The sequence below is a fragment of the Urocampus carinirostris genome, chromosome 10, assembly GCF_059441175.1.
Source record: "Urocampus carinirostris isolate Australia breed hairy pipefish chromosome 10, RoL_Ucar_1.0, whole genome shotgun sequence".
NCBI classification, from domain to species: Eukaryota; Metazoa; Chordata; class Actinopteri; order Syngnathiformes; family Syngnathidae; genus Urocampus; species Urocampus carinirostris.
Window position 1 is genome coordinate 41,140,262 of NC_142358.1, and position 19,266 is coordinate 41,159,527.

The following is a 19,266-nucleotide window of genomic DNA, read 5'->3' on the forward strand; positions in this document are numbered from 1 at the left end:
CTTATTCTCACATCATAGTACTACTACTATAATAGTACTTTAAACGTGTTTTTTTTATTTCATGTTTTTGATCAGAAAAATGAAAGGCCATATCTTCACAATAGTTCCTTGTAAAGCTTTGACTATGACAGTGTTCTGGTTTGCCCGCGTCCCTGCGTCCTAGGGACGCATCGTGTCAAATCAACGTGCGTCCCCGGGACGCAACGTTTTTGACACCAAATTGTCATTATTACCCGATGACTTATTTTATTTTTAACAGAAATTTACCGCACTCCTAACTTTTCGTCAGGCAGATCCGCCATTGTTGTTTTGGTATGGCTTCAATATGACATCATTGTTTTGGCGGTTGTCGAGTGAAAGAGAAGTATGCCTCCGAAAAAACAGTTGGTATTAGGTGCAAATCAACCAAAAATTTGTAATTTCTTCAGTGTCAATAATAAGTCGAAACGTAATACAGAAAGTGATAACAACGGCCTATAATTCCGGCACGAAATAACGGCGGAGAAATTCTTCAGAAGACCGCGAAGGCAAGGAAAACACGTGTGTTGAAGCGAACGATTCGACGAAAGAAAATAAACATAAGAATACTCCGAGCAAGAAAAGGACATTTCTGGCCGAAAGGACTAAATTATATTCCTGGCGATGCTATGAGGAGGATGATAATGGATTGGACCTTGAGAAGGCATTACAATTATGGCGGGACAGCAAACCACGAAGAATATATGAACTGAAAAATTTGAAGTGATAACTGCTTTGTATTACTAATTAACTGTGATGATTAAAACTGAATGAATATATAGATTTATATTATATATTTGTCACCGATTTACAATTTCAACCTGGGTGAGACTAAATTTTGAGGGACCCATAGATCTCTGTTGGGACCCATAGATTTTTGAACATGCGAGTCCCCGGGACACATCACTTTTCACAGGTACAATGAACACTGCTATGGTATCAATTTGAAGCTCATTTCTTATACTTACCTTTGATACCCAAAACTTTGACTCATTTGGGTAGTTTAGGTCACATTTTGCTTTCTCTGGTGATTTATCCCCCCAGCGTTGTTTCACTCTGATGGACCGAGGCTTCACCTTCAAATTAATCAGCAACTACATCAACATGATCACTGCTACTGACAGCAAGGTAGACTCCCTGAATTATTCGGATTTTTTTTTTTTGTCGCGGTCTGAATCGACTTGTTCTTGTGCTTCTCAGGTGTTGTGCGAGCTCAAGTTTGAATTTCTGAGAGAGGTGTGTAACCACGAGCACTACATCCCGCTCAGCCTCCCTTTGCCCTCCGCTCGGATCACAGGTAATGGATAGAGCTCCTGGAACATAAAAAATCTCGAAACTACACCAATCTCGTCAAGACCAGAACGGAGACATTCATGATATTAATCGATTTATGATAAAAAGACACAGAACAAACTTTAAACATCCAAAAGCGCTAGCAAAAGTCAAGGCCTCTGTCAAGACCAGAACAGAGACAGGACCCACTTGCGTTACCTTTCTCTCCGTTTTATTGTGAAGAAAGGAAAGGTTTGCATCGCTGGACGCGGGAAGCAGGTCGCCTTGAAGGCGGAAATGGGTCAGTAACCGGGACAGGAGAGCAAAAAAAAAACGTGGTCAGGATCAAAAAAACGGGTCGAAGCCGGGGAACAGACGGGAGCAAAAACGGGTGGGAGTCGAGAGAGCTTGCCAAGAGTAAACCGAGGTTCGTAGACGGACTGACAACAGGTGACAGATAGACGTGGGTTTAAATCACAGGTGTCAAACCGGCGGCCCGCGGGCCAAATCAGGCCCGCTAGGGGATTGAATCCGGCCTGTGAGACAACACTCGAGAAGCGCAAGAGAAAAACGAGCTGCAGTTGATGTTGCCAAAGCCAGGCGCCTTGAACAAAGACACTGTACTTGTATTTATCTCTCTCTCTCTCTCTCTCTCTCTCTCTTTTCCACCCCTTTTCTCCCACTCTCTGTCTCTGTCTCTTTCACTCTCTGTGTCTCTCTTTTTCTCTTCCTTTGTTGCTCTTTGTCTCTTTCTCTCTCTGTGTCTTTTAACCTATTTTGCTCTAACTTCCTTTTTTCCTGTTCTCTCTTTTCTCTCTCTTCCTACCCTTTGCGCTTTCTTTTCTCTTTTCTCTCCTTCTGTCTTTCTATTTCTCTTTGGATTTCTTCCTTCCTCTCGCTTTCTATTCCCCCTCTCTCACAACCTTTTATCTTTTGTTTCTCACGCTCTCTCCCTCTCTCTTTTTCTTTCTTTGTCCCACCCTCTGTCCTTTTCCCTCCCTCTTTCTCTTATTTCTTTATCTCTCTTTTTCTTTCTCTTTAATCTACCAGTCTGGCCCCTGAGAGAATGTTTGTTCTATCGTGTGACAACCCTGGTTTAAATAGTGAATGGGGGCCAAATCTAGTTTGTTGTTGTCTTTTGGTGAAGTAGTTTTGAACTTGTCTACCTATTTTAAAAAAAATACACATTTCTTGACTAAAGAATACATTAATTTCTGTATGATAGTGCATATATTTTTGCCTATACTCAAATCAAGGTGTTTTTTACCTAAATAAGGTTTTCTTGTGCCACTAGGTGGCAGTAAATATTAAACACTCTCCCTTTAAGCAAGTGGTATAATATGTGACATGATTACCGATGTGTCAGTCCGTCTGCGAACCTCGGTTTACTCTAGGCAAGCTCTTTTCGACCCTGACTCCCACCTGTTTTTGATCCCGTCTGTTCCCCGGCTTCGACACGCTTTTTATCCTGACCACGTTTTTTTTTCTCTCCTGTCCCGGCTACCAGTAGTAATTTTCCACCCTGTTCGAATTGTCATGATTACTGATGTGAACCTCTGTTTACTCTTGGCAAGCTCTTTTCGACCATGAATCCCACCTGTTTTTGCTCCCGTCTGTCCCCCGGCGCCGACCCGTTTTTGATACTGATCACGTCTGCTCTCCCGTCCCGGCTTTCGACCTCTTTTTGTCCCTGATCACGTCTACTCTCCTCTCCTGGCTTACGACTCGTTTCCGACCATGTTTTTTGCTCTCCTATCCCGGCTACTGACCTTTTTTTTCCGCCTCCGACACCGCCATCGCTACTTGCTATTTCATTCAAATATTACATGTACCAGTAGTAATTTTCCACCTTGTTAGAATTGTCATGATTACCGATGTGAACCTCTGTTTACTCTTGGCAAGCTCTTTTCGACCCTGAATCCCACCTGTTTTTGCTCCCGTCTGTCCCCCGGCGCCGACCCGTTTTCGACACTGATCATGTCTGCTCTCCCGTCCTGGCTTTCGACCTCTTTTTGTCCCTGATCACGTCTACTCTCCTCTCCTGGCTTACGACTCGTTTCCGACCACGTTTTTTGCTCTCCTGTCCCGGCTACTGACCTTTTTTTTCCGCTTCCGACACCGCCATCGCTACTTGCTATTTCATTCAAATATTACATGTCCCAGTAGTAATTTTCCACCTTGTTAGTATTGTCATGATTACCGATGTGAACCTCTGTTTACTCTTGGCAAGCTCTTTTCGACCCTGAATCCCACCTGTTTTTGCTCCCGTCTGTCCCCCGGCGCCGACCCGTTTTCGACACTGATCACGTCTGCTCTCCCGTCCCGGCTTTCGACCTCTTTTTGTCCCTGATCACGTCTACTCTCCTCTCCTGGCTTACGACTCGTTTCCGACCACGTTTTTTGCTCTCCTGTCCCGGCTACTGACCCGTTTTTCTGTTCTGTCCTGTCCCCGTTTGTTGGAGTTCACAACAAAATGATACACTTACTGTAATTTGATTCTTCTATTTAAAATGATAGCCCAACAATTTGGTGTTTGAAACATAAACAGTTGTTATGTTTCAGTTTTTCATACTGCAATCCCATTTGCATCTCTAATCACACCCACCCTGTCATTTTCTGTTCTGGTAACGTGTTGTCTCTTTCTTTCATACCCGGTCATCCGTGTTGATATTTGTTTACATATCAGACCATGCATCACCAGATCCTCCCGGCACACACGGTAAATATTCCCACTCATATTTTGGTGTCTAAAACATAAAACACAATTGATCTATGGCTAAGCCCCGCCCTCAAACGCCAAGAGCCAATCACAGTGCTCAGAGCAGACTCCATAAGCCACGCCCATTTTAGTCACCGTATCCATGTATCACAAGTGGAGCAAATAGAGCGGTGGGAAACAACAAGCGACTCTTGAGTCGATATTCCTGAAATTTCCATTTGTTCCGAGTCTCCATCGAGGAACCCACGGAAGGAGTTTGAGAAATATGATATACTGGATCACGAATTGTAGATCCTATTTATCTCCGACTTAGTATTTTTATTTTAATGACATAACGCCAACTTCGCGTGTATTTGTTTCACTAATGGTGTACTCATAGAATGTGCAAGTAAAGTGTCCGCTGTAACTTACAAACTTCATACCAGATAGATGTCTAGATGTCTAGATAGATAGATGTCTAGATAGATAGATAGATAGATAGATAGATAGATAGATAGATAGATAGATAGATAGATGTCTAGATAGATAGATGTCGAGATGGATAGATATATAGATAGATAGATAGATGTCTAGATAGATAGATAGATAGATATATGTCTAGATAGATAGATGTCTAAATAGATAGATAAATAGATGTCTAGATAGATGACTAGATAGATAGATAAATAGATGTCTAGATAGATGTCTAGATAGATAGATAGATAGATAGATGTCTAGATAGATAGATAGATGGATAGAGAGACTGATGTCTAGATAGATAGATAGATAGATAGATAGATAGATAGATGACTAGATAGATAGATAGATGGATAGAGAGACTGATGTCTAGATAGATAGATAGATAGATAGATAGATAGATAGATAGATGTCTAAATAGATAGATAAATAGATGTCTAGATAGATATATGTCTAGATAGATGTCTAAATAGATAGATAAATAGATGTCTAGATAGATAGATGTCTAGATGGATAGATAGATTGATGTCTAGATGGATAGATAGATGTCTAGATAGATAGATAGATGTCTAGATGGATAGATAGATTGATGTCTAGATAGATAGATAGATGTCTAGATAGATAGATAGATGTCTAGATGGATAGATAGATTGATGTCTAGATAGATAGATAGATGGATAGAGAGACTGATGTCTAGATAGATAGATAGATATATGACTAGATAGATATATGTCTAAATAGATAGATAAATAGATGTCTAGATAGATAGATAGCTTGATGTCTAGATAGATAGATAGATGGATAGAGAGACTGATGTCTAGAATTTCCTGTGATATCTCCAGTCCGGTATTGTTCCTGTTTATTGTTGTCCTATTTATTTTCGGGTAGTTTTGATCTCGACCACGGCTGCTCTCCCGTCCCAAATTACGCTCCGTTTTTGATTCTGACCACATCTGCTCTCCCGTCCCGGCTTACAACCTAGTTCCGACCCTGAGATAGATGTCTAGATAGATAGATAGATAAGAGTTTTCAGTAATGTAAAGAGTTTTCTTTTGTTTATTTTCTTTCGTCGTATCGTTCACTTCAACACACGTGTTTTCCTTGCCTCCGCGATCCTCCGAAGAATTTCTCCGCCTTTTTTTCGTGCCGGAATTATTGCCGTTGTTATCACTTTCTGCATAATGTTTCAACTTATTACTGACACCGAAGAAATTACCAATTATGTGTTGATTTTCACCTTAACTCGACGACAAGCACCGCAACAATAACGTCATCTCGAAGCATCGAGATCTCGTTAGCCGAGATCTCGTTAGCCGAGATCGGCGTGCGGACGAAAACTCGAACCGCGAGACCCAAACAACAATGGCGGATCTGCCTGACGAAAAGTTTGGAGTGCGGTGAATATTTGTTAAAAAAAAAAAGTAATCGGGTAATAATGACAATTTGGTGTCAAAAACGTTGGTTTGACACTATGCGTCCCCAGCAAAAATGATGCGTCTAGGACGCAGGGACCCCGGCAAACCAGAACACTGCCGCATGGTAAGGCGCTCCTAAAAGCCTTTATTATTTTCAAAAGCTGACCATGCGCCTTATAATGCAGTGCGCCTTATATATGGATGAATATTAAGTCGCAAAGTCTTGCAACTAATGCAACAGCCGCCGACTAGATTTTCCCCCGAAGGCGAAGTCGTCCGCGGTGTATGCTGGGATTTATATACCGGCGTTTCATTTCCTAGCCAATGTGTCAATCATCATTTGAATCAGTCACTATTGGCTAAAGTTATTCGGAGGTCAGGAGGCGGATCCTTTTTATCATTTACAGGCTCGCATAGGCTGAAGCGGCAAAACGAAGCCTGCAATTGGCCGAAAAAGATGAACGTGAATCACACGTCGGGTTGCACTACGGCATAGAGAAAACATTTTTTACTATTCTGTATTTGTAAATATTTGACTCTCCTGGATTTACTGTGAGTGTAGTAAGAAGACCATGGTTACGTATCATTATTGAACGTGATGGCTGCAAGAGAACTTAGGTGAGCTATGCGGATTTATATTTTCCCGGTATCTTGTTTTAAAAGGATCTTGATGTTTCTGTGATGAGTCTATTTTGAAACTCAATTCAATTCAAAGTGTTTCTTGTCATATGCACAGTAAAGAACCCCGTTTCCCTGCACAATCAAATTCTTACTTTGCTGTCCACACAGTTGCCAGCAAAAAATAAAATGGAAACTAAGGAATGGTTAGCATTTCTTGAATCCCAAGACTTTAACCTTCCGAATGATATTTGGAACGATGCATTTGAGTGACATCGTACGGACACCGCATCCGCACGTGTCTACGACACGTATTTGCTTCTCTACAAGCTTTGGGAATGTTAAGGGGGTAATAAGTTGGACTGAACCCTCTGACTGTTTTGTCCACGTTCCCATTGTAGCGCCTTATAATCCGGTGCGCCTTATAGTGCGGAAAATACGGTAATTGATAGAGACATAGTTTGCAGGTCCTACTAAAAAATAGCATATCGTGATATTTCATAGCACACTAACTGGTGGCACGGCAGAAGGGTGGTTAGTTAAAAGGTAAACGAATATTTTTATAATTTTCTTTATCCTTTGTTTTTTTTTTGTTTTTTTACATTACGTGTGTCCCAGACCAGGAACGGAGACGGAACCCAATTGCGTTTGTTTTACTCAGTTTCATTTATAAGGAGTGAAGGATTTGATCAATTTTACTATAAAGGATTTTATACGATTAAATACAAGTTACATTTATTGAGTGCAATGAAGATTTTCACTGAGTGGGCTTCAGGTCACGCTGTTCCAAATGCGGAATGTTTTGACTAGGGAATTTTGCTGTAGCGCCTTATAATCCGGTGCGCCTTGTGTATGGAAAATATAGGACCAAAAATTATTTTTGGGGGGTGCGCCCTATTACCCGGTGCGCCTTATAGTGCGGAAAATACGGTACTTCGTACGGGTTGACAGGTATGCAATTACCTCCTGTGAAACGTCTCCAACTATGACACTTGCCATAGCATACCATGTTCAATGTCTGAGTGAGTAAATGGGGGCGGGGCTTAGCCCTACCTCAATTCAAGCAAAAACGTCCCACCGTATCCAGTAGCTTATAGTTTCTAATAGTTTTTATCCTCTGTTGCAGCCTCAGTTCCAGAGTACAACCTGACCGGAGAGTTCTGCAGGAAGCACTTTCTCACGGGGCTTTTATTACGAGAACTGGGTCTGGCCTTGCAGGACGAGCAGGACCTCAGGCACTTAGCACTGGCCACGCTCAAGACTCTCATGGCAAAACACTCTCTGGATGCTCGCTATGCCACCAAGGTAGGCAGACAGTGTCTCCTCCAGATGGGAAATTGGGAGTGACATTTAAAGGACTGTACCAATTCACTGTATATAAAGCTTAATGAAATGAAATGTTCTGCATTTATATAGTGCTTTTCAAGTCAATGACTTCCCAAAGCGCTTTACAATGTGCTCCACATTTCCCAATAGCAGCCTTGTATTGCAGCCATGTAAGGCGCTAACCTGCTTATTGGGGGTATTAGGGGTTCAGTGTCTTACCCAAGGACACTTCGACATGTAACACGGACGAGCCGGGATTCGAACTGGGATCCCTTGATCCCAAGACGAGCGCTTTACCTCCTGAGCTACTGCCGCCCCAAAAGCTTATTGGGGGTATTAGGGGTTCAGTGTCTTACCCAAGGACACTTCGACATGTAACACAGAGGAGCCGGGATTCGAACTGGGATCCCTTGATCCCAAGACGAGCGCTCTACCTCCTGAGCTACTGCCGCCCCAACCGTCATCATTTACCTTGTTTAGTCAGCTGACGGACTATTCTAATTACGGCTGTAGACTCGGAAATGCAGGTTTTCAGCCAGACACCTTCAAAATAAAAGCACGGCCTTCAAAGTAAAAGTGCCTTCGCTCAGTTAGCGGATCGTAACTGAGGACACCTATCGGCAGACCGAGGGCGAATGGCACTTTTTTAACAATACCAAAAATCTGTTTTGAAAAATATATATTCGGCCGTTGCCGATCTATTGCCATTTGCCATTATTGTATCGCCAAATTCTGTTCTCCCACTGTTGGGATTTTTCTAGCTTAAATTTTGAAAATCGCTAGGATTCAAACAAAGTTTTCTTCCCTGCAATTAATTAACAAATTTGCCTCTAGGTGTTTCTTGTGCTCCACCATAAATATTTTTATTTCTCTGAAGGATGCTAGGTTTTTTACACTGATATTAAGTTAAATTACGTTACTACTTGAGTTCTTTGAGTTCTGATATGAATTACTAATCCCGAGAAAATGGATTCAATGAACCAGGCCGATTGAAATAGCACACACACAATTTATTAGCACAGAGAATTAATGATTGAAAAAAAAGGGAGGGGGGGACGCCGGAGATTATGGGTGTTTTCGACCACTATCTATCTATCTATCTATCCATCTATCTATCCATCTATTTAGACATCTATCTAGACATCTATCTAGACATCTATGTCTAGATAGATGTATAGATAGATTTATAGATGGATAGATGGATAGACGTCTATCTAGACATCTATCTATCTATTTAGACATCTATCTAGACATCTATCTAGACATCTATGTATAGATAGATGTATAGATGTCTAGATAGATGTATAGATAGATTTATAGATGGATAGACATCTATCTAGACATCTATCTAGACATCTATCTATCTATCTATCCATCTATTTAGACATCTATCTAGACATCTATCTAGACATCTATGTCTAGATAGATGTATAGATAGATTTATAGATGGATAGATGGATAGACGTCTATCTAGACATCTATCTATCTATTTAGACATCTATCTAGACATCTATCTAGACATCTATGTATAGATAGATGTATAGATGTCTAGATAGATGTATAGATAGATTTATAGATGGATAGACATCTATCTAGACATCTATCTAGACATCTATCTATCTATCTATCCATCTATCTGTCCAAACATGTATCTATCTCGACATCTATCTATCTATCTATCTATCTATCTATCTATCTATCTATTTAGACATCTATCTAGACATCTATCTAGACATCTATGTCTAGATAGATGTCTAGATAGATGGATAGATAGATTTATAGATGGATAGATGGATAGACATCTATCTAGACATCTATCTATCTATCTATTTAGACATCTATCTAGACATCTATCTAGACATCTATTTATAGATAGATGTATAGATGTCTAGATAGATGTCTAGATAGATTTATAGATGGACAGATGGATAGACATCTATCTATATATCTATCTATCTATCTATTTAGACATCTATCTAGACATCTATCTAGACATCTATGTATAGATAGATGTATAGATGTCTAGATAGATGTATCTATGTATAGATAGATGTATAGATGTCTAGATAGATGTATGTATAGATGGATGTATAGATGGATAGATAGAAAGGATAAGATAGATAGATAGACACACAGACAGACAGATGTCTAGATAAGTAGATAGATGTCTAGATAGAAAGATGTCTAAATAGATGTCTAGATAGATGTATTGATAGATGTATAGATAGATGTATAGATAGATAGATAAATAGATAGACTTTTGTCATAGCAGGGTACATCAATTGGACTTGAATTTGTGATTTCTTCATTTTTCTGGTCTGGTCTGCAAATAATTACTGAAGAGGACTCAACTAAATACATTTCAACTAAATACTCTATAATCAAATGAAACCCAATACTGGCGACATCTGTTGCAGGAACAAATCGGAGTACGTAAGTTTAGACAATGGCCGAGCTGTTTCGAATGATGTGATCCAAAAATCAGCACCATGAAGCTATTATTAGCAATCATCATTTTGGAACGGACAGCATGGTGCTGTGCTAGCTTGTGTGGGTATTTTTCCATTATAGTAGTCGTGACTATGTAAGCTAACAGGACATTTTACGAGTATTTTTTTCTACTTTTAAGATGTATATATTTTTCTTGGTAAAATACGACTATTAGAGTTGAAATAAGCAAAAGTATCTTCTATTGCCGGAGTTCTCAGTTAGCGGATCGGTAACTGAGGACACCACTCGGCGGACAGAGGGCGCATGTCACTTTTTTAAACAATACCAAAAACAAAAAGTATTGAAAAATATATATTCGTCCGTCGCCGATCTATTGCCATGTGCTACTATTGTATCGCCACATTTTGTTTTATTTTTAGTCAAACATCTCCCAGGTTCCCACTGCAGGGATTTTTCTAGCTTTGTTTTTGACAATCGTGAGGATTGAAACATATCATTCTTTACTGCAATCAGTAAACAGATTTGCCTCTAGGTGTTCCTTGTGCCGCGTCCCTGAAGGATGCTAGAAATTCCTACACTGAATACTTTGAGTTCTTTGAGTTCTGATATGAATTACTAAGGATACTGTTGGAAGTGTGAATTTCCCTACGGAAATGAATAAAGTATTTATCTATCTATCTATCTATCTAGACATCTATCTAGACATCTATCTATCTATCTAGACATCTATCTAGACATCTATCTAGACATCTACCTATCTATCTAGACATCTATCTAGACATCTATCTAGACATCTAACTATCCATCTAGACATCTATCTAGACAACTATCTATCTAGACATCTATCTATCTAGACATCTATCTAGACATCTATCTTAGACATCTATCTATCTATCTAGACATCTATCTATCTAGACATCTATCTATCTAGACATCTATCTATCTAGACATCTATCTAGACATCTATCTATCTATCTATCTAGACTTCTATCTATCTATCAAGACATCTATCTAGACATCTATCAAGACAAGGATACTGTTGGAAGTGTGAATTTCCCTACGGAAATGAATAAAGTATTTATCTATCTATCCATCTAGACATCTATCTAGACATCTATCTATCTAGACATCTATCTAGACATCTATCTATCTAGACATCTAACTATCTAACTAGACATCTATCTAGACATCTATCTATCTAGACATCTAACTATCTATCTAGACATCTATCTATCTAGACATCTAACTATCTATCTATCTATCTATCTAGACATCTATCTATCTAGACATCTATCTATCTATCTAGACATCTATCTATCTAGACATCTATCTATCTAGACATCTATCTATCGATTCACTCCTTTCGCAGCCTAAAATCCAGCCCGACCCGACCTGAGGGTATAAAAGTCCGAACTAGATTTGAGCGACCGAGCCTGAAAAAAAATCCCAAGAAAATGAATTCAATGAACCAGGCCGATTGAAATAGCACACACACAATTTATTAACACAGAGAACTATTATTGGAAAAAAAGGAGGGGGAGAGGGGAGCCAGAGATTATGGGTGTTTTTGACCACTGAAAGTTACTAGCACAAAAGGAAAGTTTCCCGCTATAATGCTAGTCGATTTGGGTAGATTCCCTTGTACAATAAAAAACACTCAATCCCAAGAACCAGCAAACATGGTGTTAAATCTGAAACCTTCCTCTTATTTGTTGTTGTGGAGAGATTTGGTCTTGTGCTCCCGATGGTCGCAAGGTATGGCCAAAGTGCTGAACACAGGGCCGACGCGCAACGAGTCAGTGAGCCAGCCAGCCAGGTAGCAGAAAAGAAGACCTACTGTCGATCAGCTCCTCTTTTTATATGGACAGGGCATGCTTGACCAGATCATACCTCTTTGGGCGTGGTCTTAGATACCAGATCCTCGCAGTATCAGGTGACGTTTTCAAATGCAATTTTGATTTTCAGGAGAAGCAGGCCAGGATCGCTTCACTTTACCTTCCTCTCTACGGCCTGATCCTGGACAACATGCCCCGTTTCTTCCTCAGGGACCTTTTTCCCATTTACTTGACGGCGAGCGATCAGGTGAACTACACAACATGGCACGTGCGTAGGTGCTGGAAACTCAAGTTCAATTCTTTCTGGCAGGGCTCCCGAGACGACCTCAGCGTCGGGGGCGGCGTGGCAGGAGGGACCCTCCCTGTTCCTCGCCACGGGAACTCAGTGGATGCTTCCTTTTCCAAGGAGGTGCTCAACTCCATCACAGGTACTGTGAGCTTCAATACGGAGATCCCTCAGTTTTCCCTGAGATGAATGGCAAAAACTGCAAAGTAGCGTTCGTCAAAGTCCCCAAGGGTTAAACTTAACTCCAGATCACGTAATCACCGACTGAGAGTATACAACTGTGACACAATAACAACTACTGCAGTAAAATGAATGGTTTTATTGTCATTATAGAAAATTTCAGTATAGAAAGCAATTTAGAGAGCGGCCGACGAGCATCCTCAAATGAATTCAGATCTCAGCGAGGATTAAAATAAAACTGTTCAAAAGTAGTAGTTTCTCACAAGTTGTTGCTCCAGGTCATCCGTTTCATGGCTAATTGACTTGGCGTTAGCAAGATTCACGGTCCGCAGCGGGGGCTTCGGGGAGTTTTTAGCAGAATTGTTAGCAGTAGGTTGGATCAGCAGCATGTCACGGTTGCCCATAGCCCTCACTTGGCCCCGCCTGTTGGGCGCCAGCTGCGGCTGGTTGCCTGATTAGCTTCCTTTCTATTTAAGCTCAGTGCTCTCACTCACCCCTTGTCAGTCTGTCAACGAACCTCTGCGCCCACAAGACGTGTGTTTTCACTCTGTCCGGTATTCTGCTTGTGCATCCTGTCCAGTATTGATCCCGTCTATCTCGTCCTGTTTGATATCCGACTCCAGTCCCCAGTGTCTGGTATCGATCCCGTCTATCTCGTCCTGTTTGATATCTGACTCCAGTCTCCAGTATCTGGTATCGATCCCTCCTGTCTCGTCCTGTCTGATATCTTTCTCCAGTATCCGGTATCGATCCCGCGTTGTTGCGTTATTCTGACTTTTATTTCCGATTTAAACGATGAATTTTTTTTCGATGTAACAATCCGCTAAAAGTGATCTGGCGCTTTGCTGCAGTTTGTTTTGGGAGGCAGCAGACGTAAGCCTAGCCTTGTCTAGATGTAAGATGAAATGTCAATCATGAAGTTGGGAATGGTCGGAATGGAGTCTCTCTCTCTCTCTCTCTCTTGCTGATTTTGTTGTCGTTATAATAATCCACTCGCCACGTGTTATATGTTTCTTTACCCCATGAAAGACCTGCACAACATGCACGCTACCCTGATGACTTCGGAGAGTATGCTGCCGAATTGTGAGCCTCAGCGCCGGGCTGTTTTTTGTCTGAGACAAGCAAAATAACCTTTCCTCTCGACAAATGTAAAATGTTGAGGTTTTTTTCGGGCTTTGTTTCTCAAATTGGGTTCAGGCTTTTTTAGCCTCGGGTCAGGTCGGGCTGGAATTTTTAGGCCCGATCTACACCCAGCTCAGGGCAACCTCCTCACTCTGTCCCCGCTAAACATAATGCACGATACAAGGATATTAACGACAAAGACAAAATCATTCCATTTAAAAATCTGCGAAGGAGTGAATCGATAGATAGATACCATAGATACTATAGATACAATTGATACCATAGATACAATAGATAGATACCATAGATACAATAAATAGATAGATAGATAGATACCATGGATACCATAGTTACCATAAATAGATAGATACCATTGATACGATACATATCATATAGACCATAGATACCATAGATACCATAGATACAATAGATAGATACCATAGATACAATAAATAGATGTTGAATTATGTGAATTTCCCTGCGGGGATGAACAAAGTATCTATCTATCTACCATAGATATGATAGATACCATAGATAGATAGATACCGTAGATACCATAGATAGATGGATACCACAGATACCATAGATACAATAGATAGATACCATAGATACAATAAATAGATAGATAGATACCATAGATACCATAGTTACCATAGATAGATAGATACCATTGATACGATAGATATCATAAATACCATAGATACCATAGATACCATAGATACCATAGATACAATAGATAGATACCATAGATACCATAGATACAATAAATAGATGTTGAATTATGTGAATTTCCCTGCAGGGATGAATAAAGTATCTATCTATCTATCTATCTACCATAGATATGATAGATACCATAGATAGATAGATACCGTAGATACCATAGATAGATGGATACCATAGATACCATAGATACAATAGATACCATAGGTACCATAGATAGATAGATACCATTTATACGATAGATATCATATATACCATAGATACCATAGATAACCAAATATACGATAGATACCATTGATACCATGGATACCATGGATACCATAGATACCATAGATACAATAGATAAATACCATAGATACAATAAATAGATGTTGAATTATGTGAATTTCCCTGCGGGGATGAATAAAGTATCTATCTATCTATCAATCTACCATAGATATGATAGATACCATAGATAGATAGATAGATAGATACCGTAGATACTATAGATAGATGGATACCATAGATACCATAGATAGATAGATACCATAGATACAATAGATACCATAGTTACCATAGATAGAGAGATACCATTGATACGATAGATATCATATACACCATAGATACCATAGATAGATAGATACCATAGATACCAAATATACGATAGATACCATTGATACCATGGATACCATATATACCATAGATACAATAGATAGATACCATAGATACAATAAATAGATGTTGAATTATGTGAATTTCCCTGCGGGGATGAGTAAAGTATCTATCTATCAATCTTCCATAGATATGATAGATACCATAGATAGATAGATAGATAGATACCGTAGATACTATAGATAGATGGATACCATAGATACCATAGATAGATAGATACCATAGATACAATAGATACCATAGATACCATAGATACCATAGTTACCATAGATAGATAGATACCATTGATACGATAGATATCATATACACCATAGATACCATAGATAGATAGATACCATAGATACCAAATATACGATAGATACCATTGATACCATGGATACCATAGATACCATAGATACAATAGATAAATACCATAGATACAATAAATAGATGTTGAATTATGTGAATTTCCCTGCGGGGATGAATAAAGTATCTATCTATCTATCTACCATAGATATGATAGATACCATAGATAGATAGATACCGTAGATGCCATAGATAGATGGATACCGTAGATACCATAGATACCATAGATACTTGATTCATCCCCGTAGGGAAATTGACACTTCCAGCAGTATCCTTGTGTTGAAAAATAAGATAATAAAATAAAAGATATAGAATACAAAAATACCCAATATAATGTTTTGATATTGAATATTTAAATAGTGCTACGGAAAATACACACTGTCATAAAAATAGGGTGAAAGTCAAATGTGGGGGTGGGGTTTCATGTGGGCTTTTGCTCCCCCGGGTGGAGTTAAAGAGCCTCATGGCATGAGGAAGAAATGATCTCCTCAGTCTGTTTGTGGAATCAAAAGAAAGTGTGAATGAAGTCACCAACGCCTTTTGTCCTTCGCCAGCTTTCTCATCTTTGGCGGTTGCTACGGGAAACCAGGCCGATTCTCGGGGTTCCTTGATCAGCGTGGACTCCAACCCCAGCAACAGTGACAGGAACAGTGAGAAGATGGATGGATGTGAGAAGGTGAGAGCTCCTTTCATTCTGGATGTTTGAGATACAGTGTATTTGAATTTCCTGCCCAGCCATAAAGTTGCCTGCCCCGTTTTGCCCAACTTGAAACACAAAAAAACGACTCATTGCATAAAAAAAAAACCATTGTTGCAAAGTATTAAGGATTGATCATCAGAATATATAACAACAACCATTTCAAATTAAGTTTATAATAATCTACAAGCCACGTGAACTCCTCTTTCAACGTAATGTACTTTTACGTTTTGTAGCGTCATACATTTTGTTAGCTTCTTTTGAATGCTTCTTCCGGGGCTGAGGTTTTGGCTCGATTCCTAACCACTTATCCATTTTTCTTGCGTTCTCTGTGCGTCTACTTTGGAAAATGATATGCAAATGCACGACCTTATAACGCTCGGGAAAGTCCGGAAGCAGGAAGTTATTCGATGCAGGCTTCTGATTGGCTGCCGAGTATGCAAATTGCCAAACAAAGCGAAGTTTACAAATCCAACAAGGATTTCAAAATCGGAATAAAGCAAATGTTTGATTTGAAAAAAAAAAACATGTGAACTCCTTTTTCCACGATACTTTTAATGTACGTTTACGTTTCGTAGCATCATCAATTTTGTTAGCTTCTTTTGAATATTTCTTCTGTGGCTGAGGTTTTGGCTCGATTCCTCACCACTTCTCCATTTTTCTTGTGTTCTCTGTGCGTCTCCTTTGGAAAATGATATGTAAATGCACGACCTTATAACGCTCTAGCAAAGAATATAGAGACATTTGATTGGGTAAGAGGTAGGGATGGGCGGAGCTATACTTAGCCCGTGTGCACTCTTTCAACTTTGCCCAGCGCCGTCTGCACTGAAGGTAAATACGCTGTTATCCCCGATTGAAGTATTTTGTGACATTTATACAAAGTAACATTGCTCGCACATTGTTTTGAAACCGTTATTTAAGTCAAAAGGAGCCTGGACACTCTTAAGTAACTGCAGGAGGGAGACCAATTTTTATAATGATATTGTCACGGACCAGGAACGGAAACGGGACCCAATAGCGTTTGTTTTACTCAGCTTTATTTAGAAGGAGGAAAGGGCTCGCAATCCGATGATCGTCGGTCACGGGTAGCAGATTGCTGGGAACGCAAAGGAGGCCCTTTTGTGGCGAGCGAAAGCAGTGTCGAGAGCGAGAAAAGACTGGTCGATGGCCGGGACGGAGGAGCAAATACGTAAACGGGTTCAGAAAAGAGGTCGGCAACGGGATCCAGATGGAAAACAGGGCAGGGTAGAGTCAGGAGTCCAAAAAGCTTGCCTTGCGTGTAGCAAAGGTTCGCAGACGATCTGACGAATGATGACAGGAAGGTGGGGGTTTATAAAGTGTACAACAGCCAATCAACGGAGCAGACTCAGGTGCCCCGCATCAGTAATCATGACAGATATGGGACATAGGCTCTGGCATTATTACTATTTCATACGTTTTCTCAAATCATCAAACATCACACAGTGAAATAAATAACGCTGAAGAATTAGCTGTTGTCTGGAGAGCGGGCATGGCAGTTTTGCTGTATTTTGGTGACCTTGGTGGTAGGGAGGTCCCTGGTTGCCTTCCTGCTTGGCGATCGGCATTAGGGGTTGGAATTGGTAGGTTTGGTCACCTAATGACTTCTAACCTCAGGTGTTGCGACACATGGGAAAAGGGGCTGGGAATTCTCTCCTCTTTATCAATCTCCCGGAAAGAATGTGAGTGTGTTCTTGAATCTAGCCACCTCCCACGAGGGGGGATAAATCAAGGAAGCAAGGTTTTGGGTGCTCTGAGGAGAGTGATGAGCAACAAGAGTGTGAGTATGGATGTTAAGAGGGGACCGTATGGGAGTGTGATTGTGCCGACTGTGTTGTATGGTGCAGAGTCTTGGAGCCTGAACGCAGATTTGAGAAGGAAATGAAATGTTTTTGAGATGAAGTGTTTGAGGAGTATGTTAGAAGCGACAAGATTGGACAGATTGAGAAATGAAATGGTGAGAGAAGGAACTGGAGTAGTCGTGGAACTGAGCAAGCGTGTGGTTAAGAGAGTACTCGGTTGGTTCGGATACATGGAGAGGATGGATGAGGAGCGAATGTTGAAGAGGATCTACAGAGCAGAAGACAATGGAAGGAGACCAAGAGGAAGGCCGCCATTGACGTGGACTGTTAATGTTACAAGTGTACTGCAGGAAAGAGGTCGAAATCTAGTGGAAGCTAAAGCTCTTGTTGGTGATAGGAATAAGTGGAGAGGTGTTGCGAAAGCATAGAGGGATGTTTAGACGCATTTTAAAGGATGGGCAGGGCACTTGTATGATGCGGCAGGGGTAAACCAGTGAAAGCTGTCGGGCCCTGCTGTTGAACAGAAGAGTGTGTTGTGTCACTCTGACCCGAGTGACACGGCCGTTTTCTTGTGTCCCGTTTCATCTGGAGGGACAAAAGCATGACCGACTTAGGTGCCAAATTGCCTAACTTGTTTGGGTGTTTGGGCATTTGTGGTGGCCATGGTCCAAAAATGTTTGCGTATGTTTTTTGCTATTTTTTCCCTTTTTTAAAATTTTCTTTATTTTTGTATGTGTTTGTCTTGCTGCTGGTCACCCCTCTTGAGGGATATAACCAAGGTAGACAGATAGATGGACAGACAGGCAAACAGACAGACGGACAGAGACAGATAAATAGTCTTAAAACATTTGCTTTTATGGCTCTTTGGGTGAAAAAGGCTCCTGACCCCTGGTCTGATGGCTTGCCAGCGGGCCATGGGAACATCAAGGGGTTCAACTACTTGAATTTCTTATAGTTATTGACTTGATGCTACATAGTTCCCTCTCCCTGCTTTCTTTCAGTTTGCACGACCTCAGTCACTCATCGGCTACGGGTCTCGTTGTGACAAACTGGACCAGGCCGAGACGCGGGGTCTCCTCATGTGCTTCTTGCACATCATGAAAACCATCTCCGAAGGTAAGTACTCTGTATTCACGAAGGATTTACTTCTAGCAATATCATGTTTCTTTTTAATTTTCTTTATTTGTTTTTTTTTTTGCAGATGTGCTGGTGTCCTACTGGCACCGGGCCATCCACCAGGAGATCTTGGACTTCTTTAAAATATTGGAGTAAGTATTTCTTCTTTCATGATAGCATGTATTTAAAATTGGGTTTAAACTTTATTTTTATTGCAGT

General features: G+C 40.5%; 1 protein-coding gene across 1 annotated transcript in view; it reads left to right on the forward strand.

The window, feature by feature from the left end:
- The window catches only part of dock10 (dedicator of cytokinesis 10), a 163,097-nt gene that overhangs the window by 86,045 nt on the left and 57,786 nt on the right, over positions 1–19,266 (forward strand). The window contains exons 29-36 of the mRNA XM_088345771.1: positions 1,063–1,146; positions 1,219–1,315; positions 7,625–7,803; positions 12,241–12,357; positions 12,421–12,538; positions 15,969–16,090; positions 18,933–19,047; positions 19,133–19,199. Of these exons, the coding sequence (XP_088201897.1) occupies positions 1,063–1,146; positions 1,219–1,315; positions 7,625–7,803; positions 12,241–12,357; positions 12,421–12,538; positions 15,969–16,090; positions 18,933–19,047; positions 19,133–19,199 (899 nt within the window). The remainder of the gene's footprint in view (positions 1–1,062; positions 1,147–1,218; positions 1,316–7,624; positions 7,804–12,240; positions 12,358–12,420; positions 12,539–15,968; positions 16,091–18,932; positions 19,048–19,132; positions 19,200–19,266) is intronic.